The sequence below is a fragment of the Brassica rapa genome, chromosome A03 (genome assembly GCF_000309985.2).
Source record: "Brassica rapa cultivar Chiifu-401-42 chromosome A03, CAAS_Brap_v3.01, whole genome shotgun sequence".
In the NCBI taxonomy this organism is placed as follows: domain Eukaryota; kingdom Viridiplantae; phylum Streptophyta; class Magnoliopsida; order Brassicales; family Brassicaceae; genus Brassica; species Brassica rapa.
The window spans coordinates 3,651,565-3,668,082 of NC_024797.2; the positions used below are offsets into that span (position 1 = coordinate 3,651,565).

The following is a 16,518-nucleotide window of genomic DNA, read 5'->3' on the forward strand; positions in this document are numbered from 1 at the left end:
TGCTTTTCTGAAAGACTTTTTAAACAAGCAAGCGATAGGGAAAAGATCTAACAAACAATTACTGTATTCCCTGAGCTTACACATAACAATATGCAAGAACAGAGAGCACATTTACTGTATACCCTGAGCTTACACACAAACACACATCAAGATAAGCCTAAAACAGATCTACAAATGTTGACAGTTGAAAGTGTTTACACGATTTAAACACGAGATGTCAAAATCGCAACCAATTTATACACAGCAATGTTTCAGATGTTTGATCAATTATAGCTCAGTCACAAACTTGCAATAAACTCAACAAGCTCAAACATTTCGACACAAGAACATATTCCAAGTAATTGACCTAACCATTCATCAAATTATGCAAATTCCAAACATCTCAAGACAATAAATATAAAGTGATAAATATTAAAACTTTCTGATACCAAACACTTAAACATAGCAAAACATAATAAGTTCTTAGATATCCAAACAAAACATGAAGTCTGAAAATGAAACCTTGCAACGATCCGAAACCGAAACAAAACAAACCAGCAATTAACGGTAACTCTTCTGGAAACGGGAACGAGCACCACGCCCACCAAACTTCTTCGGCTCGCACCTCCTCGGATCCGCCACAAGGAGAGTCCTATCGTAACGGATAAGGATATCCTTCACCTCCTTCTTCGACTGCTCGTCCACGTACTTCTGGTAGAACGCCACGAGCGCCTTGGCGATACTCTGACGGATAGCGTAGACCTGGGAAGTGTGACCACCACCCTTGACGCGGATCCTCATGTCGACGCCAGCGAAACGGTGCTTGCCGAGGAGGAGGACAGGCTCGAAGATCTTGAAACGGAGGATCTCTGGGTTGAACAGCTCGATCGGGGAGCCGTTGAGCTTGATCATACCGCATCCAGGCTTGCAGTGGGTTACAGCCACTGCTGTCTTCTTACGCCCGAAGCATTGAACGGATTGTTTAGCCGCTTGGGTCGCCATGGTTAGGGTCTTCTTCTGCTTCTGCTCTGGAGTCCGCCGCTGAAAATGAAAACCTAAATGCAGAGAGTGGCCCAAGTAACAATAATACATGGTTATATAGTGGATAATAAACCCTAGGGCTTCCAGTCTGAAAACGCAGCGTTTTCAGACTTAACTGATGAATGAATAAAGTCTTAAACGCTGCGTTTTAGGTTAACTGGTGAATAAAAACTAAATTAAATTCTAAAAACGCTGCGTTTTGAAGCTAACTGAATAAAGTACTAAACGCTGCGTTTTAGGCTACCATCTTCACCTCTTCAGCTCATCTCATCGGAGTAAAGTTTTCTCCGGCGAGAAAATGTTTCTCGTCCGCCGTTATACCAAAAGAAGACTCTTTTCTATCTCCACCCTCGATTTCAAACCCTTCAATGAATCAATTATTCGTCATTTCACCAGTCTCGAGCCTCTGCAAACCTCCGATTCAAACCCATCATCAACCAAAGGAGACTACTTCGCCGCGATCAACCACGTCGTCAACCTCGTCCGCCGCGAAATCCACCCGGAACGATCCCTAAACCGTCTCCGCCTCCCCGTAACCTCCGAATTCGTGTTCAGAGTCCTCCGCGCCACCTCCCGATCCGCCAACGACTCCCTCCGCTTCTTCAACTGGGCCCGATCAAACCCTAGCTACACCCCGACCTCCATGGAGTACGAGCAGCTCGCAAAGTCCCTAGCTTTGCACAAAAAATACGAATCCATGTGGAAGATCCTCAAGCAGATGAAGGATCTCTCCCTAGACATCTCCGGGGAGACTCTCTGCTTCATCATCGAGCAGTACGGTAAGAACGGACACGTGGATCAGGCCGTTGAGCTTTTCAACGGCGTTGGGAAGATTCTCGGGTGTCGACAAACGGTGGAAGTTTACAACTCTTTGCTCCACGCGCTTTGTGAGGTGAGGATGTTCCACGGAGCTTACGCTTTGATCAGGAGGATGATAAGGAAAGGACTCAAGCCTGATAAGAGGACTTACTCTATATTGGTTAACGGATGGTGTTCTGCTGGGAAGATGAAGGAGGCTCAGGAGTTTCTTGATGAGATGAGCAGGAAAGGGTTTAACCCGCCGGCGCGTGGGCGTGACTTGCTGATTGAAGGGCTGTTGAACGCTGGTTACTTGGAGTCTGCTAAGGAGATGGTGAACAAGATGACTAAAGGAGGGTTTGTTCCTGATGTTCAGACTTTTAATACTCTTATTGAAGCGATAACTAAGTCAGGGGAAGTTGAGTTCTGCGTTGAGATGTACTACACTGCTTGCAAGTTAGGTCTTTCTGTGGATATCGATACTTACAAGACGCTTATACCTGCGGTTTCGAAGATTGGGAAGATAGACGAGGCGTTTCGGCTGTTGAACAACTGTGTGGAGGATGGGCATAAGCCGTTTCCGAGTTTGTATGCTCCTATAATTAAAGGAATGTGTAGGAATGGGATGTTTGATGATGCGTTTAGTTTCTTTAGTGATATGAAGGTGAAGGCTCATCCTCCTAACAGGCCGGTTTACACGATGCTGATAACGATGTGTGGTCGTGGTGGGAAGTTTGTGGATGCGGCTAATTATTTGGTTGAGATGACGGAGGTGGGTTTGGTTCCGATATCGAGGTGCTTTGATATGGTTACTGATGGGTTGAAGAATAGTGGGAAGCATGATTTGGCTATGCGGATAGAGCAGTTGGAAGTTCAGCTTAGAGGAGTTTAAAATAATGCTGCTGAGACTTGGAATAGTTATGAAAATTGGGAATTTTGGAGAAACTCAGCTGCTTTGAGGTTTCTCTTCCTTGGTTCGGTTCGGTTTAGTTATGATAAACCAACTGTATCATGTACCTGAAGCTGAGTGTTAAGATTATACTTGGATTTGAGAGTTTGAGTATTGTTGCTGCTGTACGGTTGTCTTATTTGTTCAATCTTGCTTGATACCAAATTATTGACGTTTCCCATCTTACAGTGTCCACACAAAACCTGTGTATTGTGAGCCACATCAGATACTATTACAGCCACAACTGTAAATCTGTTTCGTTTGATGATAAGAGAGCGTTTGCATCCAAGCTACTCAAACACAGATAGAGAAGTTGCGAAAACTAAGGTCCAAGCCATTTGAACACAGAAACGAACCAATATTTAACAAAGTGAAAAGCTGTTCTTCATTGATATAAAGGTTCCAATGTGTATTGTAAGCAACACCCAACAATTGTCTACTAAGCCATTTCAAAAGCCGAGAAATAAAGAAAGTACCAACAAACAAAATATACGAAAGGACACAAAGTGATTAAACTACTCTGTGTTTGACAAAAGGTTTTGGCCTCGGTGAGAAACAAGAACGCATGAAGATGCACCTTCCGCAGGCTTAGAAGTCAGCGTCAAGGAAGTTTTGAGAAAGGGTTACCTATGGAGGAAGAAAAGAAACATGCTTAGATTGTATTCTTCAAAAGGATTTACGTGAATTTATATGAATGTGATAGGTATTAAGGCCTTTGGTACCTTCTCGCCTAGTTTGAAAGGTGGGAGACCCTTGTAAGGACATGTACCGCAGCGGAAGGCATCACCGAGTCCACACTGAAATCATTGTTTAGGAATTTTTCAGTCTTGTGGAATCAAAATATCGAACGCACAAAGAGAAAGAGATGAGTAAAGAAGCTTACGCTGCCACATGATGACTGTGGATTCTCGATTTGATCCTCTGTGAGTCCCAGCTTCACAGCTTTCTCCTCTATCTCAGCTCTACCACAGACGCAGTTCTTGCAAGCTTTCTTAGTGGTTTCACAACCGCTAGCTGCAAAAAGTGTAACATATGTGTTACACATGAACAAGAAGAACAAAGGTCGTATGGGATGTCTTTAATTACCAACTGGAACTTGTGGCTTCTTCAGGTCCTCCTCTGTCAAGAGAGAGTCTTCATCTATAAGATCCAAGTCATCGTCTAGATTAATCTTCGGGAGAGTAGTTTTTGCAGGCTTTTTGAGAGCAAATGATGAACCAATCTTCCAGGTAGGTTTCTTTGCCTTAATCTGCATATGATAACATGTTTCCTGTTATATGGTTGAGCCAAAGCGAGTGTATTCAACCTTCACAAATAACTAGTATGAAGATCGACAATCCTTAATACTAAAGGAGCAATAATAAGCTTTGAACCCAAAAAGCAGTTTGATATCTGTACAAGAAGACATGTAAAAAGGTGCTCACCCCAACGGAGAAGGTGAAGTTAGGCAACTTAATTGATTTCAAATCAAGAGACTGTGCCTCCAGAAAACCAGCCAAGGCTACTCTCTTTTGAAGGGTCTGCAAGGAATATTCGCCACAAGATTTAAGTAAAAACATGTCAAAGAAACCCCAGTTATATAAGATTCGATACACATCACAAACCTGTTGCAACTCTACAGTTTCACCCTCCGAACTCGCGCACACATAAACTGAACAACCAGGCTTCAAAACTCTCGAGAACTCGCCATATAATTTATCACTGGGAAAATCAGATGCTCTGGAAATGGCTAGAACTGCATCCACAGAGGAAGCATCCAAAGGAACCTGACCTGCAAAACAGTACAAAACATAATCATAAGACACGAATCTTCATCTCTACCTACATGTCCAGATGAATCATATGCTAATTACAGCTTAACTAAGCAATTGAACACTATTTTGGAGCCTTAGCTAAATAAGATAACGACCCGAGATTTGTACATATTGTGGATGAATCTTATGCTAATTACAGCTTAACTAAGCAATCAAAACCCAATTTTTAAGAGCCTGAGCTAAATAACACAACGAGAAAGTACTAATAAGGATCTGAGATTAGTACTTATTGTGGAAGCTTGAGTAATGATGATAGGATCACAACGTTCAATGCCTTCCTTTGCGAGCTCCTTCATAATAGTTAGAACAGAGCTAACAGGTAACACCACATCATCCGTCACAGCCAAAACAGTCGTTTGAGTCATCATCGAATCCTACAAAAACAACAAAAAGAGATAAAAATTAAAAAGAACAAAATCCACAGCTCATGTAGCTAGAAACCCCAAAGCTCAAAAATTTATTACTGGGTTACATAAATTGAATTAAGACGAGGAGCTAATGACGATCGATTCAGCTAATCCAAGCCCCAAAGAGAGAAACTTTCAGAGGTTTTAGCTAAAACTGCATGCAATCAGAAAAGATTACAGAGAAATAAAAACCTAAACTCACTATGCTTAGATAGAACCTCGCGAGATGCCCAAAAACCCTAAGAGCCTTCTCTCTCTCCTGTGAATAAGATCAAATTCTCTTCTTCTTCTCTCTCTCCTCTGTTTTTATATACTTTTCTTCTTCGCCGACTCGACTTTCCCTTGGTTTTCTTGCAGTTCTACTATAACGCGGTTTTATCAAACCGGGTTTTGATTTTATCCGTCTCGGTCCATGGTAACCGGCTTTAGTTTTTTGTTTTGTTTTGAATATGCAAACCAGATCGTAAAAGCGAGTGAGAGAGATCACAAAGATGATTCGGGTAACAATTTTACTCAAATAGTTACGAAACAATATTAACGTGTTACTACAAGACGGTTTTTCTTTGTTTATTTATAGTTTCAGGTATTTTTCTCTAAATGTTTAACACATCTTACATCAAAATATTAAGAAACAAATCAACCGCAAAGCAGTCTTACTCAGAGACGTTTGTGTTCATACGGTATTAGAAGAGCAAACACATCACGTCACCCAACGGTTCCTTTCTGAGGTAGAGACTCAAAGGCAGAGACAGTATTCTCAAACCTCACACGTGGTAGCGGTGCGCCGCTCTGTTTGATGGCGCAAGCAGTTTTGTCTTCGAGTGGACAACGAGCTTTGAGCATGGAGAAGACATGGTTGTTCAGCCTCCGAGCTTTCTTCATCCCTTCCAACAAACCTTCCCATCCCTTTATTCGCACAGCAACAAAAAGAAAAGTTCAAACAGAGAAGCAAAGTATTGTTGATGAGAGAGGATGGAGAAAGCAAAACTCTACCTGGAGAACCTGAGGATTCCTATGAGTATGTGAAGCAGACACGGTCTCAACCTCAGAGACATTGAGTACTTGGTACGAGAAATCAAACAACTCAAAGTGAAGTTGCTGTCCTAGCAGGTAAATGATGGTGCAACCACCCCAAGCTATCGAATCACCGAGGACTTCTTGTTGAGCTGATTGTGGAACTGTTATCTCCTCCAGATATCCCTAAGAGTTCATAATTGCATATTTTATCATAAGAAACTTTTGAGAGAAGATCAAAATGTCAAAATGATTTTACTTACGATCTGAAGACCACCGTAAATGCGGTAAAAATCCTTTGAAGTTGTGATATCGACGAATCCCGTCTTTGGAGGAGCACTCCATTTACTGCAGTACTTGTCAAGCGAAGCGCTTGTGAATGCAAGTGTGTATTCAAGAACGCTTCCACCGTTCATGTTTGCCTTGTACAAAAGATCTGCACATATAATAAGCAATAGTCACTATAAGAAAAGAGTAAACAAAAGAAACTGATGATTGAATGAATGAATAGCTACACAAGCTTCTAATTAAACCTGCAGCTTCTGCTTGTTTTGACATGGTGTAGAACGCTGCTGGATTAAGACAACCAGGACTGGACACGACAGCAGAAGTCGCTGACTTTAGGAGATTGACAAGTGGGCTTTCGCCTTCTTGAGCGTTAACTATCTGTCCTTCTGCGCCTGGGATTAAACCCAACCATGGAGCTGTCTGCATGAAACGCTTTGTGTCTACTTCTCTCTGTGTAACAACAAAACATTTGTTAGACTTCTATCACTAGCTTGTTAATTTTCTTGCAGTCTGTCTGATAGGACTGACCAATACAATGTCGAGAAGTCCCATTGTATATATCACACTTCCAATTTCTTTTATTCCACGTAGAACTTCTGTTTTGAGTTCTGCCTTTGTTCCCCAGTTTAGTTGCTCTCTAATAAGCCTCATACAGCCTAATAAACAACACAAAAGCATTGGACGAACATGAAATATACTTACCACATAAAAAAAGAAACATATCAAGAATTGAATTTAGTAAGAACCTGCAACACCACCATCGAAAGAAAGCAATCCGATAGACTTGGGCAATGCTTCTTGCAATCCAGAGATCATTGGCTCTAGTGTTGTTATCTGAAAGTTTTCAAACATAAGTAACTATTTTAGCTGGATGCATGTATAATTAGTACCGAGACAGCAGAAATGTTTTTGTGAAATATCTACCTTATTTGATATATGATCCAGCAGCGCTCTTATAAGCCAAGGCAATGATCTGGATCCAAGAAGTTTAACTATGGAAAACAGATGTGGTATACCGAAAAATCCGCTATGCAACCGTGCAAAACTTTGATGTGCTGCATTTAAGTCCTACCACAGCAAAAAAATATAATATGGAATGTTTAGTAACCACAACATGACACTAAAAGATTGTTTCAGAACAAGTTAAAAGTAAAAAAATGGTTTAAGAGATTGCTACTTACTTGAGTGCCACAGTAGAAACTAGGCTTAGCAGAAGGCACTGATGGTTTTTGAGTAGGAGGAACCTTCGAGGAGCGGACAAATCTCTGTGTGGTGTTGCAAAGTATGAAGTTTGGTAGGAAATCACTCTGCATCTCTGACCATATCTAATACCCAACAGAAAAACAAAACAAATATAAAATTATATAACAAAAGCTGAGAAAAATAGACCCATAATTTATAATTTCATCAATTAGAATTGCTGACCTGTGTAGCAAGTCGACTGGAGAATGAGACAAGAGAGATGTTTTCTTGCATTTCATTCAGCATTAGGCTGAAAGGATCTATTGTAAGATCTTGTGAAAGCAGTTCATGCGAGTGCTTTAGGATATCTATGAGCTTCTCCAGTTCCTGCACTTATGAAATTTGTATATTTTACAAGCAATGGTAATACATACAAAGATAACGAAAATGAAAAAGAAACGTACCACTACAGCACATAGGTCCTGGGACTCAAAACGATCAAAGAGAAACTCCAGATTCTCTCTAAAAGTTTTGTTCATCCTTTGAGCGATCAAACTTCTTAAATTAATTGTTCTACCAAGTATCTACACATCACAACAAAATTAAGAAGATTGTTTCAATGCTTGAAACATAATCTAATTCTATGCATAATAGTAGAGATAAAGAGCAGCATTATTGCTCACCTTTACTTTTGTCATCTTAAATAACGCAGTAAACCTCACAGGCTGGATGGAGAACTTTTCACCATTGTCCAAGGCAAAGAGAAATGATGGATCAAGAAGCTCACTGTTGAACTCGGCCATTGATGATAAAAGAGTTAAGCTACTCACTAGTTACCAGTGTGGGATTAATATCTCAAAGAAAAACAAATAATTATATACCTTGCTGACCAGCTCTTGTAATATGTGAATATAGACTCCGAGAGTCTTGATACAAATATATCAAAACCATGGTCCACCTACATAAAGAAGACGGATACAGGTAAGAAAAAAAAAATTGGTTCAAGGAACCTTTTTGTTCAAGTAGAAGATCCGGTATTAGACGCTCAATACCTCAGCCTCAATTTCATCATAGAGGAACCTCTGCCTAAGCACAACCAGTGCTTGTTGAGCTGAGTCATTATAAATGTCAAAAGGCAGCAGAACACTCTCAAGAAGGCCTGAATTTGGGGCTTCGAGAATGTGGTCTATCAGCATCCATGGTAGTGAACACTCAATCGGGAACTGCAATAGTGAACATACAACTATTTGTAAGAACAAGTCAGGGGATGAAGTGGCGAAATAACCTTTTTATACAGCCACGTACCTGAATAACACGTGAAGACTCCAGGTAAAATTCTCTAAACCACAGGAACCCCAGATCAGTCAATATCCCAATACTTGCTGCAGCCATAATAGTTTGAAGTTGAAGTGTCAGCTTAAAAAGCTAATAAACATCAAGCTGGCTCAATACAGCTAATATTTGAGCATGTGGGTTTACCTGAGTAATCCAATATGTGCAGAAAAAAGCTGAGCTTGTAAAAGAAAGTCTCCAGTTGCTTTAGGTCATTAACAGGAATCTCAGAGCCATTATTTCCAAAGAATCCCCCTGGCCTCCTCAGATTACCACCAGAGACAACCTCATATATCAAAAACTGCAAGCAGTGCACCTGAAACAACAAAACAGCAAGAAGTTCAAGCACTCGGTTTTACCTTCCTTTTCTGTATCTAAAATAATCATGAAATGAACCCAAACCTGTGCTGCTGTTGGGGCAACTGGCCTCGGATAAAAGAAGTTCGCTTTACTCTCATCACCTCCGTGTTGTGAAGATGGCATCTCATGTTCGGGCCTGGTGTTTGCCATCCAGTCAGCTGAAAGTGTCCGCATATCAGAAAGAATCCTGAACGCAATCACACAGATGACACCGTTAACAATATGTAAAGCTTAAACTAAAGGGAATGAGAGTTGAAATGGACACAGAAAAAATGGTAAAAACTTATTCACCTTGAGAGATCTTTCTTCTTTCGGAAGGTGGTACGCAACATCGTGGCTAACGTGTTTTGTACAAAATCTTGAACTTCGGCATGTATTGTCTCCCATAAAGCATCTGCAACTAACGTGTCACAGCGCTGAAGCATCGATCCTACACTCTTTATATAGCCAACAAGTTCTACCAAGGCTCTCCTTTCTTCTGCAGTGTAATTGTACCTCACCACCTATTAAAAATAATTTAAAACTTGTTAACATATAAGAGAAAGTATCCAAATATTTCACAAGTATTACCTTCTCGTAATCAGAATATGACCCGGAGGCCTCTTGCGTCTCTGCTGCATCCCTACACGGGCGAGAGAATTTCCAAGCAGATTGCTCCCAGATGCGTGCAGTCCATCTGCTAAGCAGTTGGAAACCTTCAACAACCATATCATACATGTTGCCTTTCACCTCTCTGCACCATTCAGTGTATGCTCCATCATTTGACTTCAACAGCAATAACTGCATGAAAGCAAACTAGAGACTTAAGATAAGAGTAAGAAAATCGTAATTAAAAAAATAATAGCCTAAGCACCTGATTCATGGATGAAGCAAATCGGATTGTGAAATCGTCGTGCTCAGCACGGAGAGCTCCAATGTGGTTAACTATCAAATAATGCCTCTGATATGTAAAATATGTTAAGGCTTGCAATCATCAGAGCATGCGTTCAGTTTGCAATAATGCAGATAATAGTTAATGAGGCACGTAACAGTAAAAAAAATATGAAAGGATATTCTAGAGCTTCACGTGGAGGGAGCTCATGAGGTGCTGGAAGAGTCAGAAGGCGAGTCTGTGATGAGAACTTTTGAAAGTATACTGACAGTTCTTTCAAAATTGCAGCAGGAGAAAGATGGAGATCTGGAAACGCAGGAATGACAGGATCATTCTGTTAACAAAACACAACAGTGATGTTAGTTAGCAAGTCGGAGTCTTTCAAGGTATATTAGTTGTGAAACTTAAATAGGTATAAGATGTACTTCAATACCTTGAAAATGTTGATCATTCTGTTGAGTTTCACCCTCTTGTATAAAGCCTCGGTATCTTTCTCTGATGGCGTTGCTAAGACAACAAGAACGGGCAAGACTCGGAGAAGAATATACCTCTCAGGAAAAAGGAGTGCGAAATCCAACTCCAGAGACTCAACAATGAAGACTATGAGTACTTGGAGAATGTCTTCCACACTAAATTTAATTTAAGGAATCAAAAAGGTTGTGATATAGAAATACGGAATCATTATAAGAACCATATGCTGATGATGACTGTGATGATAAATATCTAGAAAAAAGGATACTTGTTCACACGGAACATCTCAACATGCAAGTTGAGTAAAATAGCCCATCTTGTGCTCAGGAAAATCTGTAAACATAAGAACACACATTTTCATTAATGAAAATCCACAGGTGAAGGCAATAAGAAATGATTGCATAAACAAGCCATGCCTGTAAGTCATCTAACTCTTCTCTCATGGTATCCGTATCTTGCCACTGTGCACTGACTTGAGTGAATGTTCTGAAAAGTGTGAAACAATAATAAGAAAAGAAGCAACAGCAAAGCATCTAGGAAACTACTTCAACTTTAAAAGAAGTGTTAATAAGAAACATAAAAGTGTCCTATCTGCAAAGAGAATGTAAAGACCAGATAAAAATATAATTATTGTTTTACCTTTTATACCAAGAGAAATCATTAGGAATGCTAGCTTTAGCATTTTTAAGATGGTCAAGCTGAACCAAGACATCAAGCAACTTCAGCATTGACCTATATTAAGTAAAATCAATGTTAAGTTATACACACAAAGAGTGTAAATGTCTGAGGATGTATACAGAAAGGCAAAAGAGAAGTTATAATCTACCAAAGATGTGTGACTGTGGGGCCATTGATTCGCCTTTCAGGTCTTGAAAACCTCTGCATATCAGCAGCTAGCTGCAGAGACGTAGAGTAAGTAAGCACATTATTTCCGATACAGGAATTTCAATGAAAAGAGTCGGAAGAGGAAGGAGATACACCGCACTTTAGCTGAAGCCGACGATTGCCATCTCTGAATTTCGCGTAAACGGCTCATTTCTAAGTCCAAAACTTGATATGTCTCTAGATACAAATCTGCCTGGCTATGCTTCATAGATTCGGGAAGCTGCAACGTATATCATTAATGAAAGAATTAGCATGATTCACAAAGTTACTTTCTATTCAAATAGAAAAATGTCTTAAAGTAGATAAGCAGTGGGGATAGAGTAGAAGAATTCACAAGGACGGACCTGAGGCAGTGCTTTGACGCAGCTTCTATATGTATAGAGAATTGAAGCCATCTCTTTTCCTTCTTGTATAAGCGTATTCTGCAACCAGTTGATCAAACAATTACTCGAAATATCCAAAGATAAAAGATAGCATCCGCTAAGAAATGATTGCACAATATAACAAAATAAAGTACAGAAAGAGGAAGATATAGCTATGAAATCTTAGTTTAAAGAGCTTCATAAAAGGAAGTAAAGGAAGAAGAGTCACCACATACCAGCTGGTTAAGAGCTTTTGTGTCTTCTGATAGAGATAACCGGTATGCTGCAACATCACTATACTCTGCAAAACCAACAATTCTCAAACTCAGTTTATGCTAAAAATAGTGAAGAACTAAAAAAAAAGAAAGAGAGGTAAAGAAAGAAACCGATGGGACTATCAGTTGCAGCTCTTTCAGCTGAAACCATCACAGCCGGTCCTTGTACTTCTGGTTGTTCATCCTATCACATTGTCCCAAGAAAATTCAGAATGATTCAAGAAAAGAAGATACTTATATATTTTCAGCATTTCGTTAAAACCTATTTTTCACTGCTAAGTCCTAACTAGGCAACAGAGTTTTGAGGTTTATCCAAGATCCGGAGATAGATCACAACAAGTCCTCTCCTTTCCTTTCTAGTCAAACTTTTGAAATTGAACTCCGGAATGAGACATTACAGTCATATATTGATCTAAAGAAGCACAATTTCTAAATTTACAACAAATAAAGTCGAAATCGAAGATACCTCTAAGGAGAAAGTGGAAAGAGCTGCGATTGCTTCCTCTACAGGAACCGCCATTGTCGTCACCTGTATAAAGGAGAAAGCTTTCTCAGCTTTGCGTTTTGTTACCCAACAACAATGGAGATGAGAGCTCCTCGCTACTAAATACTTCTTCAAGCCGATCGATTCGGCTTTTTACGGATCGAGAAAATTCTTACTATGCCCGAACCAAAGATTTCACCTTTAAGCTTTGAAGCTCTCTTTCCCTTTTTTTTTTACTAAACAAATGAAGAAGAAGAACTCTTGACGCTGAAATCGCGACTAGTGTTCCTCATGTCACCCTTTGAGAAGAAGAAAACGTTATATTTAATTTAATTAATACTCTAACTATACCCTGTACTTGTCATTTTATTCTAAATCTTTGTTAGTTAGGTAATACTGTATACAAAAGAGTGTTATTTTTCTCGAGAACTTGGTTACAATATCAAAGCTTTAAGAAGAAGCATTACATTTTGTGTCTTTACTATGAAGCAAACTTGATGACAACACTAAATCATTCATTAGTTAATTACCCATTCCGTTAAGCCTCAAGCTTTTTCTGATATTGGAAAAACATAAAAGGCATCTTTATCATACACTCAAGAGGAAAAGAAATAGAAATACAATTTCATATATTGGGCACAAGATAAGTCCAGCTTTCATGATCTTAAATGTAACTAGATTGTTTGGCTTATCTCCATAAGGAATGTGCATGCCAGTCTCTTAATCAGACATTACAGTCTAACCCAAAATCTTTTGTCAACATACATATATATATTAAGAGATCTAAAATACTAGAGCTGTCTTCTCTTGGATACAAAAGAACTCAGGGAAAAAAAAATTAAATAAGGGAGACGAAGATTGTTGAGAAAGGAAAAAGAAGAAAAGAGAGTCAATTATTCATTCCAATGTTTTCAAGAGCCTGAAGAGAGACCAGCTGCTTCTCGAACCCGTGAAAAGTCTATGCAGAAAGCTTGAACCTCTATGAATAGATCCTAGTGTGAATAGATCCAACATTTACCAAAACAGAAACATTTCATCAAAACTTAAATTACACATTTCACATGTATTCCTATTCCTAGTGTGAATGTGTCTGTTTATCTCTCTCTTTTTTTTTTTTTTTTTTTTTGAAACAAAATGTGTCTGTTTATCATTCTCCGTCTTACTGGCAAAGCAAAACACCAAATCTGATAGCAATAAGTAAAAAAAGATGAGAAGAGAATACATACGAAGCAGGAAGTGATGGAGGTCTTGTATGGATTCATTAGATGACTATTGAGAAAAAGAGCGAAGACGATTATTGGCTACTAATAATAAATTTCAGTACATGCCAAATTACAGGAGTGATGTAAGATCAAATACTCTGTTTTGGTTTTTCAATACTCTGATTAATTCAACTGAAACAAATGTCAATATATAGCCTTACATCAAAGTCAAGATCCTGCTAATACTAAGAATTACTAAGCCAACTAAAGACCACTAAGACAACTACTTTGACCGAGTTACTCGGTCTTATTCAAAGCATGACTAACAAACTTAAGACTGAAACAAATACCCACTCTAACGACTTCTTTTCTCCAATAAGCGAAAACGCCATGTCTTTCTTTTTCAACAGTGAATAGCCAATAGTGAACGCCGTTCATATGTGACTTTATTATATCCCAGATACATGTTTGTATATCTGAACTTGAAACCTTATCTCATGGCTTCTTCTTCTCCCTCGCTTTGCACACTTAATTACAACGCCTTCACGAGCTTCCACAGACCTGACGTCGGTAAAACCTTTATTAGTCATTTACAAAAACAGTTTACCAGCAATAGGATTACGATGTTCGATGATGAAGGAGTCGAGAGAGGACACACCATCGACCCTGCTCTCACACAAGCGATTAGAGAATCAACGATCTCTATTGTGGTGCTCACCAAGAACTATGCTTCCTCCAGCTGGTGTCTGGATGGCCTTTTGGAGATTTTAAAATGCCGCCAAGCTGGTAAACTAATAGTGATGCCAGTCTTCTACGGAGTACGACCAAATGATGTGCAGAGACAGACCGGAGATTTCGGGAAAGGTTTCGAGAAAACTTGTCGTGGTAAAACAATTTTGGACAAGGGAAGATGGAGTCAAGCTTTGAATAAAGTGTGCAGTTTGCAGGGGTTTATGTTCAGTCCCAGGTTTGTTCTTTTTTGTTTTTTTTTTTCTTAATTAATCATTTTCTAAATAGGATTTGGAAAAACTCTGTAACAACCCGTCCCGCTCACTCGGAATCCAGCTCACAGCTTGCAGAACACATCTCGTTAAATCCAATACCTTACTCTTTAACAACAATCTTACACCACGACGAGTTGTCACAATTGATATGTTTTTCCTGTTCGTTTATCAAACGCCGCGTCTAGCGTCCGCGTCTCTTTTTAGCTCTGTATTTCCGTTGCTTTAAAAACAAGATTGCAGAGAAACCATTGAGCCGATGTTAATTATAAGAGACGCAGCGTTAGATTTCGGATGTTAATTGATCGCTAAAAATTCTAGCGGCAATTACGACTCATGGCGGCAACTATTTTTACGGTTACGGCTAGATTCAGCGTCTATTGCAGTTGACGCTAGATTCTTGAGGACGAAGTAATTGGAGCCGTTGACGCTAGATTCAGCGTCTATCAAAAGAACAGGGCTGTTGTTAAAAGTTGAGGTCTTGAGTTCCGAGCTAGCCAGGATGGTTGTCACAAAATCATTTCTGTCTGATACACACGGTGATTTTTATCTCTCTCTCTCTCTTTTTTAGGGACGATGAATCAGAGCTATTTGAAAAGATTGGTAGAGAAGTGACAGGAATCTTACAGAGGATTGAATATCTTATTGCTAGAGAAGACACGCTAAATCCTACAACTTCGACCAACAAAAGCCGGTGTTCCATTGATTTGGTCTTCCTCGTCGTCATCATCAATTTGCTCCTGGAGATTACATCAGCGGTTGCAGACCAGCTCTCTTCATCAACTCGCAAGCCTTGTTTCGCAAGAATCTCTTTAGTCATGTCAATTCTCTCTCTTATCCTCACCATCATTGACTTCACTGACAAAATCAGAGTCCATAAAGTTCATTTCCGATGCAAGTTGCCTATTCCTTGGTTCTACTATCCAGCACGTGACTACAGTACAAGATTTGGTAGTTCCACAGATAATATCTTATTATTCTGTGTTGTTGGTCAGTTAATAGTCTCCACGATCAATTTCAGCTTCACTGAAAGAGGACGAGACGGTCCCATTAAAGTATCAGTGTGGCCTCTCGTATTTGCTATTGGTATAGTTGTCTCCAAGTTCACGGAGAAGCCACCCATTTCGAAGAATAATTAACTCTCTATCGAAAATATGTATTGATGTTTACCAAAAAAAAGAAAATATGTATTGATTGCTTTTAAAAATCGTAAAGAATAAAGACAAGTGTTTTAAAGGTTGGATTACATGTTAATTTAGTAGGAAAGAAAAAAACGTTGAGTTTAATAACACTCTACACTTGTAATTTTATTCTAAATCTTGTCAATATTTTAGTTAGGTGATATACAAAGGGAAATACCTAAGATAACACTAAAAAGTTTTTTTTATCACAAATATAGATTTTAAAAATCAAAATTACCAAAATGTTTTATTAAAGAGGTAAATATACACTTATAATCTTAGATTTAACTAATCCAAACATTAGTGTTTAGAGTTAAAGGTGAGATTTGGTTTGAGGTTTAAAATTTTATAAAATAGAAAATAAATATTAAAAATTTGAAAATAAAAATTTTAAAAATATTTTCAAAAAGTATTTTCGAATTACAAAAAGAAAATTAAAAAAAAAATTTGAAAAAAAAAATTACAAAAAAGTTCGAATTTGAAAACATATAATCTAAAACTATAAAAAAATTATTTTTATAATTTTTATTTTTTTATATATCTAGGATATTAGTGTCATTTTACTTATTAAATGAAACATTTTGGTGATTTTTTTTGTGGTATTTTTATGACCAAAACTTGA

General features: G+C 38.7%; 5 protein-coding genes across 10 annotated transcripts; 2 read left to right on the plus strand and 3 right to left on the minus strand.

Annotated features, from left to right (window-relative positions):
- Positions 1 to 378: 378 nt before the first annotated feature.
- Positions 379 to 1,063, minus strand: LOC103856304 (40S ribosomal protein S16-3-like). Its single transcript, XM_009133409.3, has one exon. It carries the CDS (start codon positions 979 to 981, stop codon positions 541 to 543), a length of 441 nt encoding a protein of 146 aa, XP_009131657.1. The 5' UTR covers positions 982 to 1,063; the 3' UTR covers positions 379 to 540.
- A 196-nt stretch (positions 1,064 to 1,259) lies between these two features.
- On the plus strand, positions 1,260 to 2,948 carry LOC103856303 (pentatricopeptide repeat-containing protein At5g18390, mitochondrial). The gene has a single exon (XM_033286768.1). It carries the CDS (start codon positions 1,319 to 1,321, stop codon positions 2,708 to 2,710), a length of 1,392 nt encoding a protein of 463 aa, XP_033142659.1. The 5' UTR covers positions 1,260 to 1,318; the 3' UTR covers positions 2,711 to 2,948.
- Positions 2,949 to 3,128: 180 nt separating this feature from the next.
- On the minus strand, positions 3,129 to 5,397 carry LOC103856305 (anamorsin homolog). 2 transcript variants are annotated; one of them, XM_009133411.2, is made up of 8 exons: positions 5,191 to 5,397; positions 4,808 to 4,955; positions 4,372 to 4,538; positions 4,192 to 4,287; positions 3,854 to 4,016; positions 3,651 to 3,781; positions 3,490 to 3,564; positions 3,129 to 3,394 (listed from the first exon to the last, which is right to left on the minus strand). In XM_009133411.2, the coding sequence occupies exons 2-8, from the start codon at positions 4,947 to 4,949 to the stop codon at positions 3,356 to 3,358; spliced, it is 813 nt and encodes a 270-aa protein (XP_009131659.1). In that variant the 5' UTR covers positions 4,950 to 4,955; positions 5,191 to 5,397; the 3' UTR covers positions 3,129 to 3,355. The 2 variants fall into 2 exon arrangements, with proteins under 2 accessions (XP_009131659.1, XP_009131660.1); XM_009133412.3 differs by having other exon boundaries at positions 5,181 to 5,324.
- Positions 5,398 to 5,480: 83 nt separating this feature from the next.
- LOC103856306 (protein PIR) lies at positions 5,481 to 12,914 on the minus strand. Of its 4 annotated transcripts, none has more exons than XM_009133415.3 (31): positions 12,712 to 12,914; positions 12,495 to 12,557; positions 12,140 to 12,212; positions 11,990 to 12,054; positions 11,736 to 11,813; positions 11,492 to 11,611; positions 11,333 to 11,403; positions 11,146 to 11,238; positions 10,923 to 10,992; positions 10,775 to 10,839; positions 10,469 to 10,664; positions 10,218 to 10,369; positions 10,018 to 10,111; positions 9,735 to 9,944; positions 9,456 to 9,667; positions 9,207 to 9,351; positions 8,952 to 9,120; positions 8,778 to 8,854; positions 8,525 to 8,695; positions 8,354 to 8,430; positions 8,156 to 8,258; positions 7,937 to 8,056; positions 7,716 to 7,859; positions 7,472 to 7,615; positions 7,215 to 7,358; positions 7,037 to 7,124; positions 6,819 to 6,946; positions 6,536 to 6,740; positions 6,266 to 6,438; positions 5,982 to 6,188; positions 5,481 to 5,894 (listed from the first exon to the last, which is right to left on the minus strand). In XM_009133415.3, the coding sequence occupies exons 2-31, from the start codon at positions 12,546 to 12,548 to the stop codon at positions 5,694 to 5,696; spliced, it is 3,849 nt and encodes a 1,282-aa protein (XP_009131663.1). In that variant the 5' UTR covers positions 12,549 to 12,557; positions 12,712 to 12,914; the 3' UTR covers positions 5,481 to 5,693. The 4 variants fall into 4 exon arrangements, with proteins under 4 accessions (XP_009131663.1, XP_033142658.1, XP_009131661.1 ...); XM_033286767.1 differs by having other exon boundaries at positions 12,689 to 12,833; XM_009133413.3 differs by having other exon boundaries at positions 12,600 to 12,829.
- Positions 12,915 to 13,146: 232 nt separating this feature from the next.
- On the plus strand, positions 13,147 to 16,366 carry LOC103856307 (disease resistance protein RPS6). 2 transcript variants are annotated; one of them, XM_033286771.1, is made up of 3 exons: positions 13,147 to 13,832; positions 13,948 to 14,681; positions 15,287 to 16,366. In XM_033286771.1, exons 2-3 carry the CDS (start codon positions 14,179 to 14,181, stop codon positions 15,852 to 15,854), a joined length of 1,071 nt encoding a protein of 356 aa, XP_033142662.1. In that variant the 5' UTR covers positions 13,147 to 13,832; positions 13,948 to 14,178; the 3' UTR covers positions 15,855 to 16,366. The 2 variants fall into 2 exon arrangements, with proteins under 2 accessions (XP_033142662.1, XP_009131664.2); XM_009133416.2 differs by having other exon boundaries at positions 13,770 to 14,681.
- The last annotated feature ends 152 nt before the right edge of the window (positions 16,367 to 16,518 follow it).